Consider the following 24,885-nt stretch of genomic DNA (forward strand, 5'->3'; position numbering starts at 1 on the left):
GGGTAGTGCTGGGGTAGTGTTGGGGTAGTACTGGGGCAGTGCTGGGGGGTAGTGCTGGGGCAGTGCTGGGGCAGTGCTGGGGTAGTGTTGGGGTAGTGCTGGGGTAGTGCTGGGTTAGTGCTGGGTTAGTGCTGGGCTAGTGCTGGGGTAGGGGCTAGCATATTTGTCATTAGTGTGGATTTGCATGTACCTGGTTGAGCGCGGGGGGCCGGAGGGGGGAAATTGGCCAAAAGCACAGCTGTACTGCCTGCTTCACTGATTGCCTTGCCTTCCTCTGCCTCATTTATCTTCATTTCTTCCCAATTACACCAAATTAGCAATAGTCTCAGTTGCATTACCAACTTAATCCCCGTCTTTTTCGCGGACGGCATTATGCAGTGGCAGATGATTCCTTGGCGGGAGTCAGGGTAAACAGCCATGAAAATGCCACCCCGGCAGATGGCGAGGCCCACAAGAAATATGACAAACAGAGTGCCAGCGTGCCGCCCTCTGCTCACACCCGCTACAAGCTGTTATTGTGCTCCCGGATAGTGTGTGTGTGGGTGTCCATGTGTGCGTGTGTGCGTGCGTGAGTGTGTGCGTGTGTGCGTGTGTGCGTGAGTGTGTGCGTGCGTGCGTGCGTGCGTGAGTGCGTGAATGTGCGTGAGTGTGTGTGTGTGAATGTGCGTGAGTGTGTGAGTGTGTGTGTGTGAATGTGCGTGAGTGTGTGTGTGCGTGTGTGCGTGCGTGAGTGTGTGAGTGTGTGTGAATGTGCGTGAGTGTGTGAGTGTGTGTGTGTGTGTGTGTGTGTGTGTGTGTGAATGTGCGTGCGTATCCTCTCCTATGCAGTATGAAAGGTGGTCCAGTAAAACACAGATCATCTCCTCTGTTCCCAACCTGGTGAACAGTAATGGTTTCTTTGAAGAAGGGAATGAGTTGTTTGACCTCTTCGTCAGCTGCTAGTAATATGATTAAGAAATAACCCTGTAAATTCAATCACCTCAATTAATATTGAGCAACTCACATAGGAAGGGCCATCATTAACTTAACAACTTAATTCTCTGTCTATCTGTCTGTCTGTCTGTCTGTCTGTCTGTCTGTCTGTCTGTCTGTCTGTCTGTCTGTCTGTCTGTCTGTCTGTCTGTCTGTCTGTCTGTCTGTCTGTCTGTCTGTCTGTCTGTCTGTCTGTCTGTATGTCTGTCTGTCTGTCTGTCTGTCTGTCTGTCAGACAGGATGATATCTGATAGAAGAATATCAGACAGGAGGGTATCAGACAGGAGGATATCAGACAGGAGGATATCTGACAGGATGATATCAGACAGGATGATATCTGACAGAAGGATATCAGACAGGATGAAATCTGATAGAAGAATATCAGACAGGAGGGTATCCGACAGAAGGATATCAGACAGGATGATATCTGACAGAAGGATATCAGACAGGATGATATCTGACAGAAGGATATCAGACAGGATGATGTCTGACAGAAGGATATCAGACAGGATCATATATGATAGAAGAATATCAGACAGGAGGGAATATATCAACAAAGACTGATAGAATAAAATCACTGAGTGGACAAAACTTTAGGAACACCTGCTCTTTCCATGACATAGACTGACCAGGTAAAAAGCTATGATCAGGTTAAAGAAAGATTTTTATGTCTTGAGACAATTGAGACATGGATTGTGTATGTGTGCCATTCAGAAGGTGAATGGGAAAGACAACATATTGAAGTGCCTTTGAACGTGTATGGTAGTAGGTGCCAGGGGCACCGGTTGGAGTTTGCCAAGAACTGCTACGCCGCTCAACACTTTCCCGTGTGTATCAAGAATGGTCCCCCACCCAAAGATATCCAGCCACTTGACACAACTGTGGGAAACATTGGAGTCAACATGGTCCAGCATCCCTGTGGAATGCTTTCAACACCTTGTCGAGTTCATGCCCCGATGAATTGAGGTTGTTCTGAGAGTCTAGAGTCTAGGGGGGTCTAGGGTCCAGTGTAGTTTAGTGTAGGTTTGGGTTATGGAAGGGAGGGAGAGGAGAGGAGTCTAGGATCCAGTGTAGTTTAGTGTAGGTTTGGATAATGGAAGGGAGGGAAAGAAGAGGAGAGGAGTGGGGTCTAGGGTCCAGTGTAGTTTAGTGTAGGTTTGGGTTATGAAAGGGAGGGAGAGGAGAGGAGTCTAGGATCCAGTGTAGTTTAGTGTAGGTTTGGGTTATGGAAGGGAGGGAGAGGAGAGGAGTCTAGGATCCAGTGTAGTTTAGTGTAGGTTTGGATAATGGAAGGGAGGGAAAGAGAGGAGAGGAGTGGGGTCTAGGATCCAGTGTAGTTTAGTGTAGGTTTGGGTTATGGAAGGGAGGGAGAGGAGAGGAGTGGGGTCTAGGGTCCAGTGTAGTGTAATGTAGGAGCTAGTGGTGTAATTACACAGGGCGTTTTGAAGCATCCTGTTAACCAGCTCTGTCAGTGAGGGGCTAAGGAGATGCACTGTGATGGACACATTCTCTGTCAGTGAGGGGCTAAGGAGATGCACTGTGATGGACACATTCTCTGTCAGTGAGGGGCTAAAGAGATGCACTGTGATGGACACATTCTCTGTCAGTGAGGGGCTAAGGAGATGCACTGTGATGGACACATTCTCTGTCAGTGAGGGGCTAAGGAGATGCACTGTGATGGACACATTCTCTGTCAGTCAGGGGCTAAGGAGATGCACTGGGATGGACACATTCTCTGTCAGTGAGGGGCTAAGGAGATGCACTGTGATGGACACATTCTCTGTCAGTGAGTGGCTAAGGAGATGCACTGTGATGGACACATTCTCTGTCATTCAGGGGCTAAGGAGATGCACTGTGATGGACACATTCTCTGTCAGTGAGGGGCTAAGGAGATGCACTGTGATGGACACATTCTCTGTCAGTGAGGAGCTAAGGAGATGCACTGTGATGGACACATTCTCTGTCAGTGAGGGGCTAAGGAGATGCACTGTGATGGACACATTCTCTGTCAGTGAGGGGCTAAGGAGATGCACTGTGATGGACACATTCTCTGTCAGTGAGGGGCTAAGGAGATGCACTGTGATGGACACATTCTCTGTCAGTGAGGGGCTAAGGAGATGCACTGTGATGGACACATTCTCTGTCAGTGAGGGGCTAAGGAGATGCACTGTGATGGACACATTCTCTGTCAGTGAGGGGCTAAGGAGATGCACTGTGATGGACACATTCTCTGTCAGTGAGGGGCTAAGGATATGCACTGTGATGGACACATTCTCTGTCAGTCAGGGGCTAAGGAGATGCACTGTGATGGACACATTCTCTGTCAGTGAGGGGCTAAGGAGATGCACTGTGATGGACACATTCTCTGTCAGTGAGGGGCTAAGGAGATGCACTGTGATGGACACATTCTCTGTCAGTGAGGGGCTAAGGAGATGCACTGTGATGGACACATTCTCTGTCAGTGAGGGGCTAAGGAGATGCACTGTGATGGACACATTCTCTGTCAGTGAGGGGCTAAGGAGATGCACTGTGATGGACACATTCTCTGTCAGTGAGGGGCTAAGGAGATGCACTGTGATGGACACATTCTCTGTCAGTGAGGGGCTAAGGAGATGCACTGTGATGGACACATTCTCTGTCAGTGAGGGGCTAAGGAGATGCACTGTGATGGACACATTCTCTGTCAGTGAGGGGCTAAGGAGATGCACTGTGATGGACACATTCTCTGTCAGTGAGGGGCTAAGGAGATGCACTGTGATGGACACATTCTCTGTCAGTGAGGGGCTAAGGAGATGCACTGTGATGGACACATTCTCTGTCAGTGAGGGGCTAAGGAGATGCACTGTGATGGACACATTCTCTGTCAGTTAGGGGCTAAGGAGATGCACTGTGATGGACACATTCTCTGTCAGTGAGGGGCTAAAGAGATGCACTGTGATGGACACATTCTCTGTCAGTGAGGGGCTAAGGAGATGCACTGTGATGGACACATTCTCTGTCAGTGAGGGGCTAAGGAGATGCACTGTGATGGACACATTCTCTGTCAGTGAGGGGCTAAGGAGATGCACTGTGATGGACACATTCTCTGTCAGTGAGGGGCTAAGGAGATGCACTGTGATGGACACATTCTCTGTCAGTGAGGGGCTAAGGAGATGCACTGTGATGGACACATTCTCTGTCAGTGAGGGGCTAAGGAGATGCACTGTGATGGACACATTCTCTGTCAGTGAGGGGCTAAGGAGATGCACTGTGATGGACACATTCTCTGTCAGTGAGGGGCTAAGGAGATGCACTGTGATGGACACATTCTCTGTCAGTGAGGGGCTAAGGAGATGCACTGTGATGGACACATTCTCTGTCAGTGAGGGGCTAAGGAGATGCACTGTGATGGACACATTCTCTGTCAGTGAGGGGCTAAGGAGATGCACTGTGATGGACACATTCTCTGTCAGTGAGGGGCTAAGGAGATGCACTGTGATGGACACATTCTCTGTCAGTGAGGGGCTAAGGAGATGCACTGTGATGGACACATTCTCTGTCAGTGAGGGGCTAAGGAGATGCACTGTGATGGACACATTCTCTGTCAGTGAGGGGCTAAGGAGATGCACTGTGATGGACACATTCTCTGTCAGTGAGGGGCTAAGGAGATGCACTGTGATGGACACATTCTCTGTCATTGAGGGGCTAAGGAGATGCACTGTGATGGACACATTCTCTGTCAGTGAGGGGCTAAGGAGATGCACTGTGATGGACACATTCTCTGTCAGTGAGGGGCTAAAGAGATGCACTGTGATGGACACATTCTCTGTCAGTGAGGGGTGAAGGAGATGCACTGTGATGGACACATTCTCTGTCAGTGAGGGGCTAAGGAGATGCACTGTGATGGACACATTCTCTGTCAGTGAGGGGCTAAGGAGATGCACTGTGATGGACACATTCTCTGTCAGTGAGGGGCTAAAGAGATGCACTGTGATGGACACATTCTCTGTCAGTCAGGGGCTAAGGAGATGCACTGTGATGGACACATTCTCTGTCAGTGAGGGGCTAAGGAGATGCACTGTGATGGACACATTCTCTGTCAGTGAGGGGCTAAGGAGATGCACTGTGATGGACATATTCTCTGTCAGTGAGGGGCTAAGGAGATGCACTGTGATGCACACATTCTCTGTCAGTGAGGGGCTAAGGAGCTGCACTGTGATGCACACACATTCTCTGTCCAACATAGGACATTAGGAGAAGGAGGCTCCACTCCGGGTGAGCTGCTCTCTGTAGACCTGTTCTGAGGAATAGGCCACGGCTCTCCTGAGACCTGGCTCTCCTCTCTGCCCTTCAGACCCCATTCTCTCCAAATCCTGGAACGGCTCGGATTCGAAGACGTTCATCGCTAAGCCTTTATTTTTGTCGTTCAGTGCTCTCGTCTTTGGTTTGAAAAGGTCTTTCATCACTTTCACTGCTGTTTTAGAATATTGGATAACTTAGATGAAGGGTATACACATGATGAAACCATTCATAACGACGTCAGTATAGAGTTAATAGCCAACATGTTTTCATCACTCCTCCCAGACATCCTCCTCTCCATCTTATGTTTCATCCCCAAGCTTTTACAAATACTATACATTATACAAATATCTCCAAATATACTTTTTTGTCTCATAGGCAGTAGGATGCTCATGTTCAAACCCACTGGCAGGCTTTAACCAATGCTCTCTCTCTCCTATGATCACATGCTCCTGATTGACCCTGCCGTGAGGTGTTGGCCTCGGCCATTAGTTTAGCTGCTTGTTTTTTTCTCTCATCCAAATGGCTCCCCACTGGCAAGAAGGGAATTCCACAGAGGAAGAATTTCATTTGCATTATTGTTAAAAGAAGCACACACTGCAATCTGTTGCAAAAACACCATCTGTTATTTTACTCAGAGGACTTCAGTTACTTATTAGGTTGAATTATACAATGATTTCGATTCCTCTCGTTTAGATTTTCTCCCTTCATTATTCTATCGAAGTATTTTTATGTCTCCTAGAGATTAGGCCTCCATTACATTTCATTCTATTGATTTATTAATGTATACGAGACACTCAGCCGTGAATAACATTGACTGGAATGGGTTAACCTTATAATGGCCTGGAGCTGAGAGTAGACAGGAAATAGGTGATTTCCTGTGCCACGTTCTGCCTTGTTCTAATGGATGGCCTGCCTGCATGCCTATCTACCTGCCTGCCTGTCTGCCTGCCTGTCTACCTGTCTGTCTGCCTGTCTGCCTGCCTGCCTGTCTGCCTGTCTACCTGCCTGTCTACCTGTCTGTCTGCCTGTCTGCCTGCCTGCCTGCCTGTCTGCCTGTCTACCTGCCTGCCTGCCTGCCTGCCTGTCTACCTGCCTGTCTGCCTGCCTGCCTGCCTATCTACCTGTCTGTCTGCCTGCCTGCCTGCCTGCCTGCCTGCCTGCCCGCCTGTCTGTCTGTCTACCTGCCTGTCTGTCTGTCTGTCTGCCTGCCTGTCTGTTTACCTGCCTGTCTGTCTACCTACCTGTCTGCTTGTCTACCTGTCTACCTACCTGTCTGCTTGTCTACCTGTCTGTCTGCCTGTCTGTCTGCTTGCCTTTCTACCTGCCTGTTTACCTGCCTGTCTGCATGTCTGTCTACCTGCATGTCTGCATGTCTGTCTACCTGTCTGTCTGTCTGTCTGTAGTGCTCACTGTAATTAGGCCCACCACCATGTGTGTCACAGCAGGTGTTCTCTACTGTGTCATACAGTACCATACAGTACCATACAGCAGAATGCAGCATCATACAGCACCATACAGCACCATTCAGCACCATACAGTAAAATACAACACCATTCAGCACCATACAGCACCATACATTACCATACAGCACAATACAGTCCCATACAGCACCATTCAGCACCATACAGCACCATACAGTACCATTCAGCACCAAAATAAGAATTTGTTCTTAACTGACTTGCCTAGTTAAATAAAGGATAAAAAAAAGGTGTATCAGAACCTCAGGTGTATCAGAACCTGAATGTAATGTCAATCTCACAGGGATTTACAGTAGTTATTTACATTACAGTAGTTGTTTACTTTACAGTAGTCATTTACATTACAGTAGTTGTTTACATTACAGTAGTTGTTTACATTACAGTAGTTATTTACATTACAGTAGTCATTTGCATTGCATTAGTTGTTTACATTACAGTAGTTGTTTACTTTACAGTAGTCATTTACATTACAGTAGTTGTTTACATTACAGTAGTTGTTTACATTACAGTAGTTGTTTACATTACAGTAGTCATTTGCATTGCAGTAGTTGTTTACATTACAGTAGTTGTTTACTTTACAGTAGTCATTTACATTACAGTAGTTGTTTACATTACAGTAGTTGTTTACATTACAGTAGTTATTTACATTACAGTAGTCATTTGCATTGCAGTAGTTGTTTACATTACAGTAGTTGTTTACAGACTATTTACATAGGCAGGGCAGTGCTTTCCCTGGCCACCCTAGACTCATGCCATTGTGATGTGTGATGCCGAACTGAGCTGTTGTGTAGGTGGCCTCCCCCACTCACCTCCCTCCCCTCCGCTCCCCGTGTCGCCCCTGTATGTGTCCCCAGGCGGCAGCGAGTCCTCCTGGGACAAAGAGAAGCTCCAGTCTCCCCCCTCCTCTGGTGCTGCCCACAGCCTGGGTCACGCAGGCCTGTCAGGGCAGCACGGCCTGTCCAGCTCCCAACTCAACTCCCTGCAGCAGAACCACATACTGGCCAACCGTGAGTCACACACACACAAACACAAATACACACATAATGTACACGCCCATGTACACACGCACACACACACACACACACACACATACACACACACACGCACGCATGCACACACACACACACACACAGCCTCCCTCCTTCCCCTCTCTCCACATGTCTCCCTCAGTCTGTCACCAACCCCTGTATGGTCACGTGTCTGTGCTATGGTTAAAATGATACAAAGATATCTAATGTGTCTTAATGTACGGTGCACGAAAAAGTTAAACATCCATGGTGTGTCTATTAATAAATGTTATTTCACCTTTATTTAGCCAGGTAGGCTAGTTGAGAACAAGTTCTCATTTACAACTGCAACCTGGCCAAGATAAAGCAAAGCAGTGTGACAAAAACAACATCACAGAGATACACATGGAGTAAACAAACATACATGTGTGCAAATGAGGTAGGATCTTGGAGGTAAGGCAATAAATAGACCATAGTGGTGAAATAATTACAATATAGCAATTAAACACTGGAGTGATAGATGTGCAGAAGATGAGTGTGCAAGTAGAGATACTGGGGTGCAAAGGAGCAAAATAAATCAAATAAATACCAGTATGGGGAATGAGGTAGTTGGATGTGCTATTTACAGATGGGCTATGTACAGGTGCAGTGATCTGTGAGCTGCTCTGGCAGCTAGTGCTTAAAGTTAGTGAGGGAGATATGAGTCTCCAGCTTCAGAGATTTTTGCAGTTTGTTCCAGTCATTAGCAGCAGAGAACTGGAAGGAAAGGCAGCCAAAGGAGGAATTGGCTTTGGGGGTGACCAGTGAGATATACCTGCTGAAGTGGGTGCTACGGGTGGGTGCTGCTATGTTGACCAGTGAGCTGAGATAAGGCGGGGCTTTATCTAGCAAAGACTTATAGATGACCTGGAGCCAGTGGGTTTGGCGACGGATATGAAGCCAGGGCCAGCCAACGAGAGCATACAGGTCGCAGTGGTGGGTAGTATATGGGGCTTTGGTGACAAACGGATGGCACTGTAATAGACTGTAGGATGTCTATGTAGGATGGTCAGTATGTTTCATTTTGGATTGGTGATGCTTAATGTGAGTCTGGAAGGAGAGTTTACAGTCTAACCAGACACCTAGGTATATTCTAAGTCAGAACCGTCCAGAGTAGTGATGCTGGACGGGCGGGCAGGTGCGGGCAGCGATCGGTTGAAGAGCATGCATTTAGTTTTACTTGCATTTAAGAGCAGTTTGAGGCCACAGAAGGAGAGTTGTGTTGCATTGAAGTTCGTCTGGAGGTCTGTTAACACAGTGTCCAAGGAAGGGCCAGAAGTATACAAAACGGTGTCGTCTGCGTAGAGGTGGATCAGAGACTCACTAGCAGCAAGAGCGAAATCATTGATGTATACAGAGAAGACTGTCGGCCCCAGAATTGAACCCTGTGGCACCCCCATAGAGACTGCCAGGGGTTCGGACAACAGGCCCTCCGATTTGACACACTGAACTCTATCAGAGAAGTAGTTGGTGAACCAGGCGAGGCAGTCATTTGATAAAACAAGGCTGTTGAGTCTGCCGATAAGAATGTGGTGATTGATAGAGTCGAAAGCCTTGGCCAGGTCAATGAATACAGCTGCACTGTATTGTCTCTTATCGATCGTGGTTATGATATTGGTTAGGACCTTGAGCGTGGCTGAGGTGCACCAATGACCAGCTCGGAAACCAGATTGCATAGCGGAGAAGAGTAAGGTGGGATTCAAAATGGTCTGTTTGTTCACTTGGCTTTCGAAGACCTTAGAAAGGCAGGGTAGGATAGATATAGGTCTGTAGGAGTTAGGGTCTAGAGTGTCTCCCCCTTTGAAGAGGGGGATGACCGCGGCAGCTTTCCAAACTTTGGGTGATCTCAGATGATACGAAAGAGAGGTTGAACAGGCTAGTAATAGGGGTTGCAACAATTTTGGCGGATAATTTTAGAAAGAGAGGGTCCAGATTGTCTAGTCCAGCTGATTTGTAGGGGTCCAGATTTTGCAGCTCTTTCAGAACATCAGCTATCTGGATTTGGGTGAAAGAGAAATGGGGAGGCTTGGGCAAGTTGCTGTGGGGGGTGCAGGGCTGTGGGTGTGCAGGGCTGTTTATTAATAATCTATGGGTGTCTATTAATAATACACTGGTGTGTATATTAATAATCTACTGTTGTGTATATTAATAATCCACTGGTGTGTCTATTACTAATCTACAGGGGTTTCTATTAATAATCTACAGGGGTTTCTATTAATAATCTACTGGTGTTAATTCTTTATCTACTGGGGTCTTTTAATAATCTACTGAAGTGTCTATTAATAATCTACTGGTGTCTATTAATAATCCACTGGGGTGTCTATTAATAATCCACTGGTGTCTATTAATAATCCACTGGTGTCTATTAATAATCTACTGGTGTCTATTAATAATCCACTGGTGTCTATTAATAATCTACTGGTGTCTATTAATAATCCACTGGTGTCTATTAATAATCCACTGGTGTCTATTAATAATCCAATTTAAGAATACTCTCACCCAAACCCATATATGCACAGTCACTTTAACTGTACATTCAGTGTACATATGTACATACTACCTCAATTGGGTCGACCAACCAGTGCTCCCGCACATTGGCTAACCAGGCTATCTGCATTGTGTCCCACCCACCACCCACCAACCGCCAACCCCTCTTTACCCTACTGCTACTCTCTGTTCATCATATATGCATAGTCACTTTAACCATATCTACATGTACATACTACCTCAATCAGCCTTACTAACCGGTGCCTGTATGTAGCTTCGCAACTGTATAGCCTCGCTACTGTATATAGCCTCGCTACTGTTTATAGCCTCGCTACTGTATATAGCCTCGCTACTGTATATAGCCTCGCTACTGTATATAGCCTCGCTACTGTATATAGCCTCGCTACTGTATATTGCCTCGCTACTGTATATAGCCTCGCTACTGTATATAGCCTCGCTACTGTTTATAGCCTCGCTACTGTATATAGCCTCGCTACTGTATTTAGCCTCGCTACTGTATATAGCCTCGCTACTGTATATAGCCTCGCTACTGTATATAGCCTCGCTACTGTATATTGCTTCGCTACTGTATATAGCCTCGCTACTGTATATTGCCTCGCTACTGTATATAGCCTCGCTACTGTATATAGCCTCGCTACTGTATATTGCCTCGCTACTGTATATAGCCTCGCTATTGTATATAGCCTCGCTACTGTATATAGCCTCGCTACTGTATATAGCCTCGCTACTGTATATTGCCTCGCTACTGTATATAGCCTCGCTATTGTATATAGCCTCGCTACTGTATATAGCCTCGCTACTGTATATAGCCTCGCTACTGTATATAGCCTCGCTACTGTATGTAGCCTCGCTACTGTTTTTCACTGTCTTTTTACTGTTGTTTTTATTTCTTTACTTACCTATTTTTCACCTAATACCTTTTTTGCACTATTGGTTAGAGCCTGTAAGTAAGCATTTCACTGTAAGGTTGTATTGTTGATCTTTCTATTTCTCTCTCTCTCGCTCTATCTCACTCTCTCTGTCTCTCTCTTTTCGCACCCTCTCTCTCCCACACTCTCTCCATTCCTCTCTTTCTCCCTCTCTTTCCCTCACCTTCTTTCTCTCCCCCTTTCTCTTTCTCTCCCTCACCATATCTCTCTCTCCCACTCTCTCTCTGTCTCTCTCTCTCTCTCTCTCTTTCTCCCTCACCATCTCTCTTCTGCTCTCTCTCTGTCACTCTCTCTCTCTCTCTCTTCCTCACCCTCTCTCTCTCTCTCTCTCTCTCTCCCTCACCCTCTCTCTCTCTGTCTCTCTCTGACTCACCCTCTCTCCCTCATTCCCTCTCACTCTTTCTGTCTGCAGGACTGGACCTACCCTTCATGATGATGCCCCACCCCCTGCTGCCCGTCGGCCTGCCGCCTGCGTCTGTTGCCATGGCAATGAACCAGATGAACCACCTGAACACCATCGCCAACATGGCCGCCGCAGCTCAGATGCACAGCCCCTTATCCAGAGGAGGAGCGTCTGTCATCAAGGTAAGAAAAAGGACTCACATGCTCACAGACATTCATCTTTTAGCAATATTCTCATTGTTTTGCGAAGCCGCTGTAGCAATTCACCCAACACTCTGAATACAAAGACCGTCACATTACCTGTAGGCTTTAAGCCATATACTTATGGTTTATTCCTCATTCATACCACCCATGTGTGAATGTATTTCAACAATGCTCACTACACCACTAGTGCTATTATAACAGATTGTACAGATGTGAGAGACTTTCATCCCCCTTAAAATGGGATGTTTGTGGCTGTCATATTAGCACTGTTGAAGAGGACTATAATTCAGCTCTAGAGACTAGTAATGAGTATAATTCCACATAGGAAAGTATGTTAATATCGACATTAGATTCATTCCTACCATCTCCCCACGAGGCCAGAACAGAGAGGATGGGTACACGTTTCCTACCAAGGGGGTTGGCAGACTGCTAGGGTAGTGTTTGTCACTGAGACTCACGGCTCATGTCAGAGACAGCCAGGGGAAATAGCATTTACACAAATACACACAGAGAGACAGACACACAGAGAGACAGACACCCAGAGAGACAGACACACAGAGAGACAGACGCCCAGAGAGACAGACGCCCAGAGAGACAGACACCCAGGGAGACAGACACACAGAGAGACAGACACCCAGGGAGACAGACACACAGAGAGACAGACGCCCAGAGAGACAGACACCCAGGGAGACAGACACACAGAGAGACCGACACACAGAGAGACCGACAGTACACATATTTTCTGAACATTTTTGCATATCCTACTGCTTTGCTATTAACTGAATTAATTTCTACATAAATGTAGTATATTTGTTTTCAATCAGACACTAACACAGACTATTCAACTCACTTCTCAGACATAGCACCCTTCCTCTAGTGACCTACTCCAGAGGGGCATGTATGCTGTCTATTTTTTGTGTCCTGCCCACAGAGTCATAGTTTTTTGGGGGGGCTGCTAGGGCAGGCCGTAGATCACCTCTATTTAAATAGTACCACCCGGATTGCAGATGGCAGAGGGAGATTGCAGCGTCTGGTGCTGTTTACTTTTCCAGCATCCCCCTCACCCCGGCCTGTTTGCCTTACCCCACATAGATATCAGAGAAGAGGAGAGGGGGAAGAGGGGAGAGAGGTAAGGAGAGAGGGGAGAGGAGAAGAGGGAAGGAGAGAGAAGAGGAGAGGATGGGAGGAGAGAGGGAAGGGGAGAGGGGAGAGGAGAGGATGGTAGGAGAGAGGGAAGAGGAGAGGGGAGTGGAGAGAGGGGAGAAGAGAAGAGAGGAGAGGAGAGAAGAGGGGAGGAGAGAGGGCTTAATCTCCATTTGGATTGTCTGACATTAGGAGTGTTAGGGACGAGGGACCAGCAGATGTGAGGTGTCCACATGTGTTATAGCTAGCTATGTGTGTATTTGTTTATAAATGTGTGTGTGTGTCTGTTTATAAATGTGTGTGACTTTACTGAATTAACTCTTTATCAGTCTGACCCTCGGTCTCTGTGGCAGGAGTGTGTCCAGGACAGCCCTTCTCCAGCGCCCTCCATGGAGGAAGGTCCTCGCCCGGGCTCCCAGCCCTCCTCACACCCCAGCAGCAGTGCCTCAAGCTCCCCCGCCCCGCACCAACACACCCCCGAACGCCTGGGTGAGACACAAGCATATCTTTCTTTCTCATGTCTCTCTGCCTCTCCTCCTCTCTATATCTCTCTGTGTCTCTCTGTCTCTCTGCCTCTCTGTCTCTCTGCCTCTCCTCCTTCTATATCTTTCTGTGTCTCTCTGTATGACTGTCTCGCTGTCTCTCTGCCTCTCTGCCTCTCTATATCTCTCTCTGTCTCTCTGTGGCTCTCTGTCTCTCTGTGTCTCTCTGTGTCTCTCTGTCTCTCTGTCTCTGCCTCTCCTCCTTCTATATCTCTCTGTGTCTCTCTGTCTCTCTGTCTCTCTGCCTCTCCTCCTCTCTATCTCTCTCTCTGTCTCTCTGTCCCTCTCTCTCTCTCTCTCTCTCACTCTCCCACTTTCTCTCTAGACCGTTGTTTGTAAATAAATAAACTGTATAAACAGGCCAAGACGGACATCTGCATATAAACATGTTGTTCACTGACCTAACTATTTATTTGTGTAGTGATGAATCCTGTTGATGGAGACCTTGGGGATAGAGAGGCTGGAATCAACATGAAAAACATGTTCAAAGAGAAAGGTATGTGTATGCTTGTTTGTTTGTGTGTGTGTGTGTGTGTGTGTGTGTGTGTGTGTGTGTGTGTGTGTGTGTGTGTGTGTGTGTGTGTGTGTGTGTGTGTGTGTGTGTGTGTGTGTGTGTGTGTGTGTGTGTGTGTGTGTGTGTGTGTGAGAGAGAGCCCTCCTTGTTATCGTGGTTAGTGTTACTAGGTTTGATAAAGCCCTCCTTGTTATCGTGGTTAGTGTTACCAGGTTTGATAAAGCCCTCCTTGTTATCGTGGTTAGTGTTACCAGGTTTGATAAAGCCCTCCTTGTTATCGTGGTTAGTGTTACCAGGTTTGATAAAGCCCTCCTTGTTATCGTGGTTAGTGTTACTAGGTTTGATAAAGCCCTCCTTGTTATCGTGGTTAGTGTTACAAGGTTTGATAAAGCCCTCCTTGTTATCTTGGTTAGTGTTACCAGGCTTGATAAAGCCCTCCTTGTTATCGTGGTTAGTGTTACCAGGTTTGATAAAGCCCTCCTTGTTATCGTGGTTAGTGTTACCAGGTTTGATAAAGCCCTCCTTGTTATCGTGGTTAGTGTTACCAGGCTTGATAAAGCCCTCCTTGTTATCGTGGTTAGTGTTACCAGGCTTGATAAAGCCCTCCTTGTTATCGTGGTTAGTGTTACCAGGTTTGATAAAGCCCTCCTTGTTATCGTGGTTAGTGTTACCAGGCTTGATAAAGCCCTCCTTGTTATCGTAGTTAGTGTTACCAGGTTTGATAAAGCCCTCCTTGTTATCGTGGTTAGTGTTACCAGGTTTGATAAAGCCCTCCTTGTTATCGTGGGTAGTGTTACCAGGTTTGATAAAGCCCTCCTTGTTATCGTGGTTAGTGTTACCAGGTTTGATAAAGCCCTCCTTGTTATCGTGGTTAGTGTTACCAGGCTTGATAAAGCCCTCCTTGTTATCGTGGTTAGTGTTACCAGGTTTGATAAAGCCCTCCTTGTTATCGTGGTTAGTGTTACCAGGTTTGATAAAGCCCTCCTTGTTATCGTGGTTAGTGTTACCAGGTTTGATAAAGCCCTCCTTGTTATAGTGGTTAGTGTTACAAGGTTTGATAAAGCCCTCCTTGTTATCGTGGTTAGTGTTACTAGGTTTGATAAAGCCCTCCTTGTTATTGTGGTTAGTGTTACTAGGTTTGATAAAGCCCTCCTTGTTATCGTGGTTAGTGTTACCAGGTTTGATAAAGCCCTCCTTGTTATCGTGGTTAGTGTTACTAGGTTTGATAAAGCCCTCCTTGTTATCGTGGTTAGTGTTACTAGGTTTGATAAAGCCCTCCTTGTTATCGTGGTTAGTGTTACCAGGTTTGATAAAGCCCTCCTTGTTATCGTGGTTAGTGTTACCAGGTTTGATAAAGCCCTCCTTGTTATCGTGGTTAGTGTTACCAGGTTTGATAAAGCCCTCCTTGTTATCGTGGTTAGTGTTACCAGGTTTGATAAAGCCCTCCTTGTTATTGTGGTTAGTGTTACTAGGTTTGATAAAGCCCTCCTTGTTATGCAACAAGTTCCTATTATTAGTAACTTGGCACAGTAACCCCCAAGCATCCATCTCTATCAGGGAGAATTAGGCTGGAGGGAGGCCCAGGTAGACACCTCAGAGGGGGGCTGGCTAACGGGGGGGAAGTGATCTCTTGTGAGTTCAGGCCAAAAGAGACCTGTGTGTTTGTGTGTGTGTGTGCGTGCGTGCGGCGAGCGTGTGTGTGCGTGTGTACGTGTGTGTGCGTGTGTGCGTGCATCGTGCGTGTGTGTACGTGTGTCGTGCGTGTGTGTGTGCATGCGTCGTGCGTGTGTATGCGTGCGTCGTGCGTGTGTGTGTGCGTGTGTCATGCGTGTGTGTGCGTGCTTCGTGCGTGTGTGTGCGTGTGTCGTGCGTGTGTGTGCGTGTGTCGTGTGTGTGCGTGCGTGTGCATGTTTGATACAAACAGGATGTGTCTTACACTAAATTAATGTGTCAAAGACATTCTCTTTTGGAGATGAGCTCCTGTTCTGTATTTAGTCACTGTACCAGTACTGTGGATGAACACAGTCATCTCCTGATCACTGTGAAAGCATCCCAGCTACATCAGTAACAGAGGCCACCTTCACAAGCACATCCAGACGAGCTCATTATGAAAATGTGCACCCATTCTTCATCTCATTGGAACCACTCTCTATCAGCGTCATGGACAGTCCGTCTTTATTAATCACTTAATTAGGGCCTTAATTGAACATCTACGAAGCGCTCATATACTAGACTGGGAGCAAAGTGCTGGTGGTCAGGGTGTGTATCTCAGCGGCCCGATGCACGCAAACACACACACACACACACACACACACAAACATTTTATCACGGGCCAACACAGGGTGAGTGTCAGCATGTTTCAGTGTGTGTTTGCATGTTTGCGTGGCTGTGTGTGTGTGTGTATGGTGACAGTTTGTGTGCCTGCTGCTGTACTGTGGGTCCGGGAACCGGCAGATGGTAAGATCTAATGCACAGCACATACTACCGCCTTGAGACAGAGAAAATATACCCCCAGGCACTTTTAAAGAAATGCAGCCGCACCTGGCCTGTGACCATATTTTATTAATGTGTCTGGAATATAATCCACCCCAAACACCCCCATTACCCTCCTTTTCCTCCTCCTCCTCCACCTCCTCCTCCTTCTCCTCCTCCTCCTCCTTCCTGCTGTTATTGTTTGGTTGAGAGCCGGCCTGTTATTTTTCAAAGGGGGGAGAAGAGAAAGAAGGATGAAGAAAAGAGAGAAGAACTAGTAATATCTGTGGATGTAGGTCTGTGACAGACAGAGGGGCTCTGGGATCAGGCAGGGAGACTCCCTCCCTCCCTCCCTCTTTTCATCTCTCTCTCTCTTGCTATCTCTCTCTTGCACTTTCTGTCTTGCTCTCTTTCTCCTTCTCTGTCTCTCTCTTGCTCTCCCTGTCTCTCTATCTCTCTCTCTCTCTCCTTCTCTCTCTCAGTGCAGGCTGAGAGTGTTTTGTCGTCCTGGGTGTTTCCTTTAAATTTTTCGAGGGTTAACGCACCGTTAGTTTAGCAGTACCCACTTTTTTTTCAAAGTTAGGGACAAAGAGGACAGAGTTTTACTTTCCTGGGGTTTTGAACGGTGCGGGGTGCGCGATGAGTACATTTGGTGGGTAGGCTGATTGCTAGTGGAATATTTTTAAGGAATGTGCTGGTGCCGATTTCTCCTCTTTCAGCTTCTTCAACTAGGGTGGCGAATCTGCCTCTGTATATTACGGATGATCATATCCCGGAAAGAGCTGAGTCGGTTTGGTAAGCTTGCTAACGGTTTTCGTATACTGCCGGCAGGTTTTCAGGCAGATGCCGTTAAGCATGTAGTTTGTTCTGGGGCAAGTGTTCATATTTCTGAATAACAATGAGCAACAGTTAAATGTGCACTTTAAAGTGAGGCATGGGGAGGGGCTCTATGCAGGGTTTTCCAGCACAGGCAGTCTACGGTGCTTTGAGTGTGGGGATTTGGGTCATAAGAGCTTTGCTTCCTCACTTAAAGGCCATAGACGAGGTGAGGTTACCAGCACCAGTGGGGGAAATCGAGGTCAACGTGCAGGTGGCCATGAGATGCAGGCAGCAGAGGCTGGATCTAGTCATGCTATGGATGGTGGTGTAGATGAGGCTGGATCTAGTCATGCTATGGATGGTGGTGTAGATGAGGCTGGGTCTAGTCATGCTATGGATGGTGGTGTAGAAGAGGCTGGGTCTAGTCATGTTATGGATGGTGGTGTAGATGAGGCTGGGTCTAGTCGTGCTATGGATGGTGGTGTAGATGAGGCTGGGTCTAGTCTTGTTATGGATGGTGGTGTAGATGAGGCTGGGTCTTGTCGTGCTATGGATGTTGGTGTAGATGAGGCTGGGTCTAGTCGTGCTATGGATGTTGGTGTAGATGAGGCTGGGTCTAGTCGTGCTATGGATGGTGGTGTAGATGAGGCTGGGTCTAGTCGTGCTATGGATGGTGGTGTAGATGAGGCTGGGTCTAGTCGTGCTATGGATGTTGGTGTAGATGAGGCTGGGTCTAGTCTTGTTATGGATGGTGGTGTAGATGAGGCTGGGTCTAGTCATGCTAGAGATGGTGGTGTAGAAGAGGCTGGGTCTAGTCATGCTATGGATGGTGGTGTAGATGAGGCTGGGTCTAGTCATGCTATGGATGGTGGTGTAGAAGAGGCTGGGTCTAGTCATGTTATGGATGGTGGTGTAGATGAGGCTGGGTCTAGTCGTGCTATGGATGGTGGTGTAGATGAGGCTGGATCTAGTCATGCTATGGATGGTGGTGTAGATGAGGCTGGGTCTAGTCATGCTATGGATGGTGGTGTAGAAGAGGCTGGGTCTAGTCATGTTATGGATGTTGGTGTAGATGAGGCTGGGTCTAGTCGTGCTATGGATGGTGGTGTAGATGAGGCTGGGTCTAGTCATGTTATGGATGGTGGTGTAGATGAGGCTGGGCCTTGTCGTGCTATGGATGGTGGTGTAGATGAGGCTGGGTCTAATCGTGCTATGGATGGTGGTGTAGATGAGGCTGGGTCTAGTCGTGCTATGGATGGTGGTGTAGATGAGGCTGGGTCTAGTCATGTTATAGATGGTGGTGTAGATGAGGCTGGGTCTTGTCGTGCTATGGATGGTGGTGTAGATGAGGCTGGGTCTAGTCGTGCTATGGATGGCGGTGTAGATGAGGCTGGGTCTAGTCGTGCTATGGATGGTGGTGTAGATGAGGCTGGGTCTAGTCTTGTTATGGATGGTGGTGTAGATGAGGCTGGGTCTAGTCGTGCTATGGATGGTGGTGTAGATGAGGCTGGGTCTTGTCGTGCTATGGATGGTGGTGTAGATGAGGCTGGGTCTTGTCGTGCTATGGATGGTGGTGTAGATGGGGCTGGGTCTAGTCGTGCTATGGATGGTGGTGTAGATGAGGCTGGGTCTAGTCGTGCTATGGATGGTGGTGTAGATGAGGCTGGGCCTAGTCAGGTTATGCTAGTGGAGGAGCAGAGTATAGTGGGGAAGGGCAAGTGACGAGGGGTGGTGGAGGAGGGTGTCAAGCGGGAGAGGAAAAAGGGAAAGATGAAAGGAGGTGGGAGGGGAGAGGCTGGTGTTGTCAAAGGCACTTAGGAACCTTTGCCTTGTGCTGGGGGGGAGACCCGGACTAGAGAGAAAGGGCAGCTGGTCAGGATGGGAGATGGAAATTAGGAGGAAGGTGAGTCTGAGGAAGAGGGCGATGAGGAGGCTTTCTTTTCAGACTCTTCCTCAATGTGTTCAGAGCTGACAGAGGAGTCAAAGTACCTGGTGAGGGAACTGTCAAGGTTCCTGAATGAGACTAAAAGGTAAAAGGTTAATCTTGAAGCTTTTTTTTGCGATCCTGGAAAGTTTGTAAGATCAGTATAACATGCTATGAAAAATGAGTGGCATGGTGTCCTCTCACCCAGGAAACATTTTAGGTTGAGGAAGTGGGTCACAACCGTGTGTAACGGTCTACCTTCAGATGCTGAATCGTTTTTATGTGGAACTGGGGATTTTTGAGCTTTGCTATTGGTCTCTTTCTTTGCTGGCTTTTCTCCCACTTGTTATGGAGACTCTTCGGGTTAGGCTTGCTTAAAACTTCTTAGGGCTAGGCAATTCAAATAAATAATCATAATATTAAACATTTATGAACACACTTATATCGGTTAAAAGCTTAAATTATTGTTAATCTAACTGCATTGTCTGATTTACAATGGATTTTACAGCGAAAGCATACCATGCGATTGTTTGAGGACGGCGCCCCACATCAACATATTTTTCAACCAGCACAGGCTTCATAAAATCACAAATACCCTTGCAGTCCCAAGGGTCCCAGCTACAACATGCATGGTTGTTTTGTTAGATAAAATCCTTCTTTATATCCCTAAAAGTCTGTTTAGTTGGCACAATCGATTTCAGTAATCCACTCGTTCAACATGCAGACAAAGGAGTCCAAAATGCTGCCGCTAAACTTTGTTAAAACAAGTCAAACTATGTTTAATCCTCATGTACCCTAAAATGTAATTAACCTATAATATTTCATACGGAAGGAAGTATGTTCAATAGAAAAGTAAAATTAGTAAGTGTGCGTCCTCTTCATCGCGCGCCCCCAGACTGATTTCCAACTGTGAATCTCGGTACCAAAACTCAAAATTCTTCCTCGTTTTGGAAGAAACCAGCCTGAAGCCTTGAACAAAGACTGTTGACATCCAGTGGAAGCCATAGGAATTGCAATCTGGGAGCTGGAATTGCATAGGACCCATAGCTTTCCATTGAAAGAGTATGGGATCTCAAAATTAAAAAATAGGTTGGTTTTTCTTAGGATTTTCGGCTACCATGTCAATTGTGTTCTAGTCTCATACATTATTTTAACATTTCTACAAACTTCAAAGTGTTTTATTTCCTGTGATACCAAATATTTGGGCCTGAGTAACAGACAGTTTACTTTGGGCACGTCAGTCAGGCGGAAATTGAGAAAAAAGGACCCTAGCCTATAAATGGCGCCAGAGAAGCAGGAAAGAGTAGTATTTTGGGTGAATATGTAAAACAAAAGAAAGTACTTGTTTCTGCAGGAGATGTGATGAATGAAGTCGTTTGGGGGCTCTGGAGGAAAAGGGCAAGTGTGCTGAGCCATGGAACAAATGTTAGTGCAGGGGTGGCAGTCCTTTTTGCACCGGGGCTGTCTGGAACAATTTGCTCCTCATAGGAGGTGTGTACCGGTTAACTGCTTGTAGTAAAAGCAGAATTTAACAACAGGGGTTATGCCTTTATAAATGTGCATGTGCCTAACACAGGGAGAGAGGTGTATTAGACAGGAGCTCTCACAGGTAGCGGCTGAGGAGACACTGGTGGTCGGCGGGGACTGGAACTGAACAATGGATTTTACGAAAGATATACATGGGGAGGAGCCTCATTCAGGCTCAGTGGAGGTGTTAAGGGATATCATTAATCAGTTTGACCTAGTGGATGTTTGGAGAACTAGACATCCCAACAGAAGACAGTAGACATGGGTGAAGGTCTTTGGAGCTAGGATGAGTGCAGCCAGACAAGATGTTCAGAAATCAGAGCAATAGGCTGTTGGGCGCTACCATTCTCCCGGTGGGCTTTTCGGCTCATCACATACCCATGGCTCGGCTGTCTATTTCACCAGGGCCTTGGCAGGCATCCTATTGCAAGATTAATGTAAAGCTCTTACAAGATGCCACTTTTTGCTCAGGTTTCTATACTTTTTGGGAAAGATGGGGGCAGCGAAGAGAGGAGTATGAGTCGCTGAGTCAATGGTGGGATGTGGGAAAAGTCTAAATTCTGCTTTCTGTCAACAGTATACAGCTTGCTCATCCTCAGAGGCTAGGAGAGTATTGGGGGAACTTGGGTGTAGTATCAATAAAGTGTAGGTAGAGCTAGTGGGGCAAGGCAATGTAGGCCTCCAGGCCAATTTAGCTGAAAAGATCAGCTAAGATGTGTGAGCGGACTGTGGAGTTTTCTACTGAATTGTATAGGGCAGAACTGTGTGATCCTATGTGTGCTCAGGTTTTGTTTGCAGAACTCTCTAAGCTCTCTCTGGCACAGAGGAATGAAATGGACATTCCCCTTTTGTACCATGAACTGGCAGAGGCCATAACCCGGCCGTGCACCGGGGGTCGATGGACTCCGAGTGGAGATTTATAAAACATTCTGGGGAATAATTGGACTGGGCTTCTTTTGCGTGTTGCTTGAGTGCGTCGGGGTAGGAGAGTTGCCAATGAGCTGCCGTCGGGAGGCTCTGACTCTCCTTCCCAAAAAAGGGGACTTGTGTCAACTTAAGTACTGGAGGCCTGTGGCATTGCTCTGTGCGGACTACAAGATATTTACCAAGGTCCTCGCTAACAGACTGAACTCCCATCTGGACTATAGTACACAAGGACCGGACATATTGTGTACTGGGACGCTCAATCACGGAAAACTTGTTCTTCATCAGGGACATGTTGGACTTGTCAAGAGTTTCTAATGTGAACTTTGGACTGGTCTTTTGATAGAGTGGACCATGAGTATCTGTTTAATGGGATGTCTGTGTTTGGGTTTGGGGAAATGTTTTTGGCTTGTGTGAAGATGTTGTATGCTGGGCGTCATGTATGGTCAAGGTGGGTGGGGGACTCAGTAGGCCAGTCTGGGTGAGACGGGGCATTAGACAAGGATACCCTCTATCGGGGTAGTTATAAACACTAGCCATTGAAACTCTTTTGGGCCTCCTATGCAGGAGACTGCAGGGAGTGTGTTGACAGGCATAGCAGTGTCGGCGTATGCAGATGACATGATGGTCAGGGATGGGTAGGATATGCAGGCACTAGAGACTAGTCTGAAGGTGTACGAGGGAGCTTTGTCAGCTACGAGCTTCGTCTGTTATGTGGGGCATGGAGGGATAGGGTCCCCCCTCTGCTTCCAGGAGGTTGGCAGTGGGGTTGTGAAGGGCTTAACACTTTGGGGGAGTACCTGGGCTCGGAGAGGTGGGTCAGGAAGTGGTGTCAAGACTGGCCAGGTAGAGGTGGCTCCTGTCCCAAGTGTCATATAGAGGAAGGGTGCTGATAATCAAAAACCTGGCGGCATCCTCCCTGTGGCATAAACTGGCTGTCCTCAACCCCCCGCCGGTCTGCTTGCAGATCTGCAACCAAGTTGGTGGATTTTTTCTGGTCGGGGCCGTCACTGGCTGAGGGCGGCAGTGTTGTACATGACCATCCATGAAGGAGGACAGGGCCTGGTGGAACTGGAGAGCAGGGTGGCTGCGTTCCGACTAAAGGCGGCGCAGAGACTGCTGTACCATACTGATGTTGTCTGGAGGGAACCAGCATGCGCACTGCTGAGGAGAGCTGGCAGATTCGGGTTGGACCGGCAGCTGTTCTTGGGGTGGCAGGTAGCCTAGTGGTTAGTGCGTTGGGCCAGTAACCGAAAGGTTGCTGGATCAAATTCCCGAGCTGACAGTAAAAATCTGTCATTCTGCCCCTGAGCAAGCAGTTAACCCACGGTTCCCTGGTAGTCTGTTATTGTAAATAAGAATTGGTCTTAACTGACTTGCCTAGTTAAATTGAACAAAAAATAGTTACTGAGGCAGAGTACAGCAGGTCTCTCTGATTTTTTCTCTACTGTGTTGAGGGCCTGGCTGCTGCAAAGGCCAACATGACAAGGGGGTATGGAGCCTGGGCTGTGGGTGTGGGAGGAGCCTGTCTTCTATAATCCAGCCATCCTTTGAGATCGGTTCAGTCGGTCACCCTGCAGAAGCGACTGATGGCAGCGGGTTTACTAAGGCTGGGTGACCTGTGGCTGCTGGGAGAGGGGGATGGAAATCCCCGGAAGTCCTTGCAAAACAAACAGGACTAACATCTCTTAGACTGCTGGAGAGATTCCTGGAGGAGGTCCAGGAGGCACTGTCTGAGCCGGTAAGGGGAGTGTTTGAGCGGCCAAAGGGGGAGGGCCACCAATGTTTCGCCACTGCAGGTGACAGGAGACAGGAGACTGGGGACTAGCAAGGGGGTCTGGAGGACTTGTTGGACTCCTAGCCTGGGGGAGTTTGAGGGTGTGGGAGGTTAAGATCTCTACAATATCTGAATTAAGGTGAGGAAGATTAGGAGTCTAATAGGAGTGAAGGCACATCAGTGGCAGGGGCTATGTAGGGCGGAGCGTAATGGTGGGTTTTAGATGGAGGGGGCTCTACAAACTCCCAGTACCAAAGAGGCCAGGGGACCTCCAGTGGAGTGTTCGACATGGAGCCCTGACCACTAAAAGCTGGTTGGCACGGGTTGACCCGGGAGTTGGACAGGGGTGTCCTTTCTTTGTCATGAGTGAAACAGTGCATCATGTGTTTTCTGTGTGAGCCAGGTTATTGCCATTAATGTCTCTGTTGGAATGTCTGTGTGAGAGGTTGGGGGTGGAGTTTACTGATGGGATGTTTATAATGGGGTACAGGTATTCAAATAAGGAAAGGCCAAATGTGTGTTGTTGAATTGTTTGTCTGCTCAGGCTAAGTTGGCTATTTGGCTAACAAGCAGGAACAGGGTCAAAGGTGGGGGGATAACAGACTCTTTACCATTATTTAATGGGATGTTCTCGGCGCGCCTCACGGCATTCCCGACACAGCATATCTGCTGAAATATCTCCACACTATTACTCATATTGAGTTCTATAAAATGATCAAAAGTGTGGAGATATTTCAGGAGATATGCTGTGTCGGGAATGCAGTCTGTACAGCTGGGGAAGATGGGCTGGATATACGGTTGTAGACGTTTTGGTTATTGTGATGTTGTTTTGTATCGTGGGGTAGAGGGCAAGGTGAGTATGCAGCACCGGGGACATTTCTTGTTTAAGGGGGATGGGTGGTGGTGGTGGTGAGGTTTTAAGAAATTTGGATGTATCATTAAAGAAAGACAAAAAGTAAAAGTCTCTTTCACTCTCTCTATACTTCTCTCTCTTCTCTCTCTCACTCTCTCTCTCCCACTCTCACGATCTCTCTCACTCTCTCTCTTTCTCTGTTTCTCTCAATGTATTTCTTTCTTCCGTCTCTTTATCTTTCTCTTTCTTCCCATGTCTCCTCTCTTGTTCTCTCTCGCTCGTTCTCTCCACCTCTCTCTTCTCTCTCTCTCTCTCTCTCTCTCTCTCTCTCTCTCACCACTCTTTGTGGAGCTGACTGTGGACACTGTGGAGACATTCAAGCACTGTCTTGCAAATTGTATTAGTCTTTTACAGTCTTTCCCAATTGTTAACATATGTTTTCAGAAACTAAATCTCAGGTACTCAAAACTCTAAACACAAAACCGTTAGCCAATTTCCCCAAATCTCACAGACATCTTGCAAAATGAAACACAGCAATCAAAATCATGTACTCCCTGCTCAACATGAAAC

General features: G+C 47.3%; 1 protein-coding gene across 8 annotated transcripts in view; it reads left to right on the top strand.

Moving 5' to 3' along the window:
* LOC109873640 (dachshund homolog 2) overlaps nt 1–24,885 on the top strand; it is a 240,875-nt gene that overhangs the window by 187,057 nt on the left and 28,933 nt on the right. For 4 of the 8 annotated variants that reach the window (XM_031808764.1, XM_031808765.1, XM_031808762.1 and 1 more), the window contains exons 4-7: nt 7,586–7,738; nt 11,627–11,799; nt 13,293–13,452; nt 13,927–14,001. In XM_031808764.1, coding sequence (XP_031664624.1) covers nt 7,586–7,738; nt 11,627–11,799; nt 13,293–13,452; nt 13,927–14,001 — 561 coding nt within the window. The remainder of the gene's footprint in view (nt 1–7,585; nt 7,739–11,626; nt 11,800–13,292; nt 13,453–13,926; nt 14,002–24,885) is intronic. The other 4 variants (XM_031808766.1, XM_031808767.1, XM_031808768.1 and 1 more) reach the window with 2 other exon arrangements.

Source organism: Oncorhynchus kisutch, linkage group LG29, assembly GCF_002021735.2.
Source record: "Oncorhynchus kisutch isolate 150728-3 linkage group LG29, Okis_V2, whole genome shotgun sequence".
In the NCBI taxonomy this organism is placed as follows: Eukaryota; Metazoa; Chordata; class Actinopteri; order Salmoniformes; family Salmonidae; genus Oncorhynchus; species Oncorhynchus kisutch.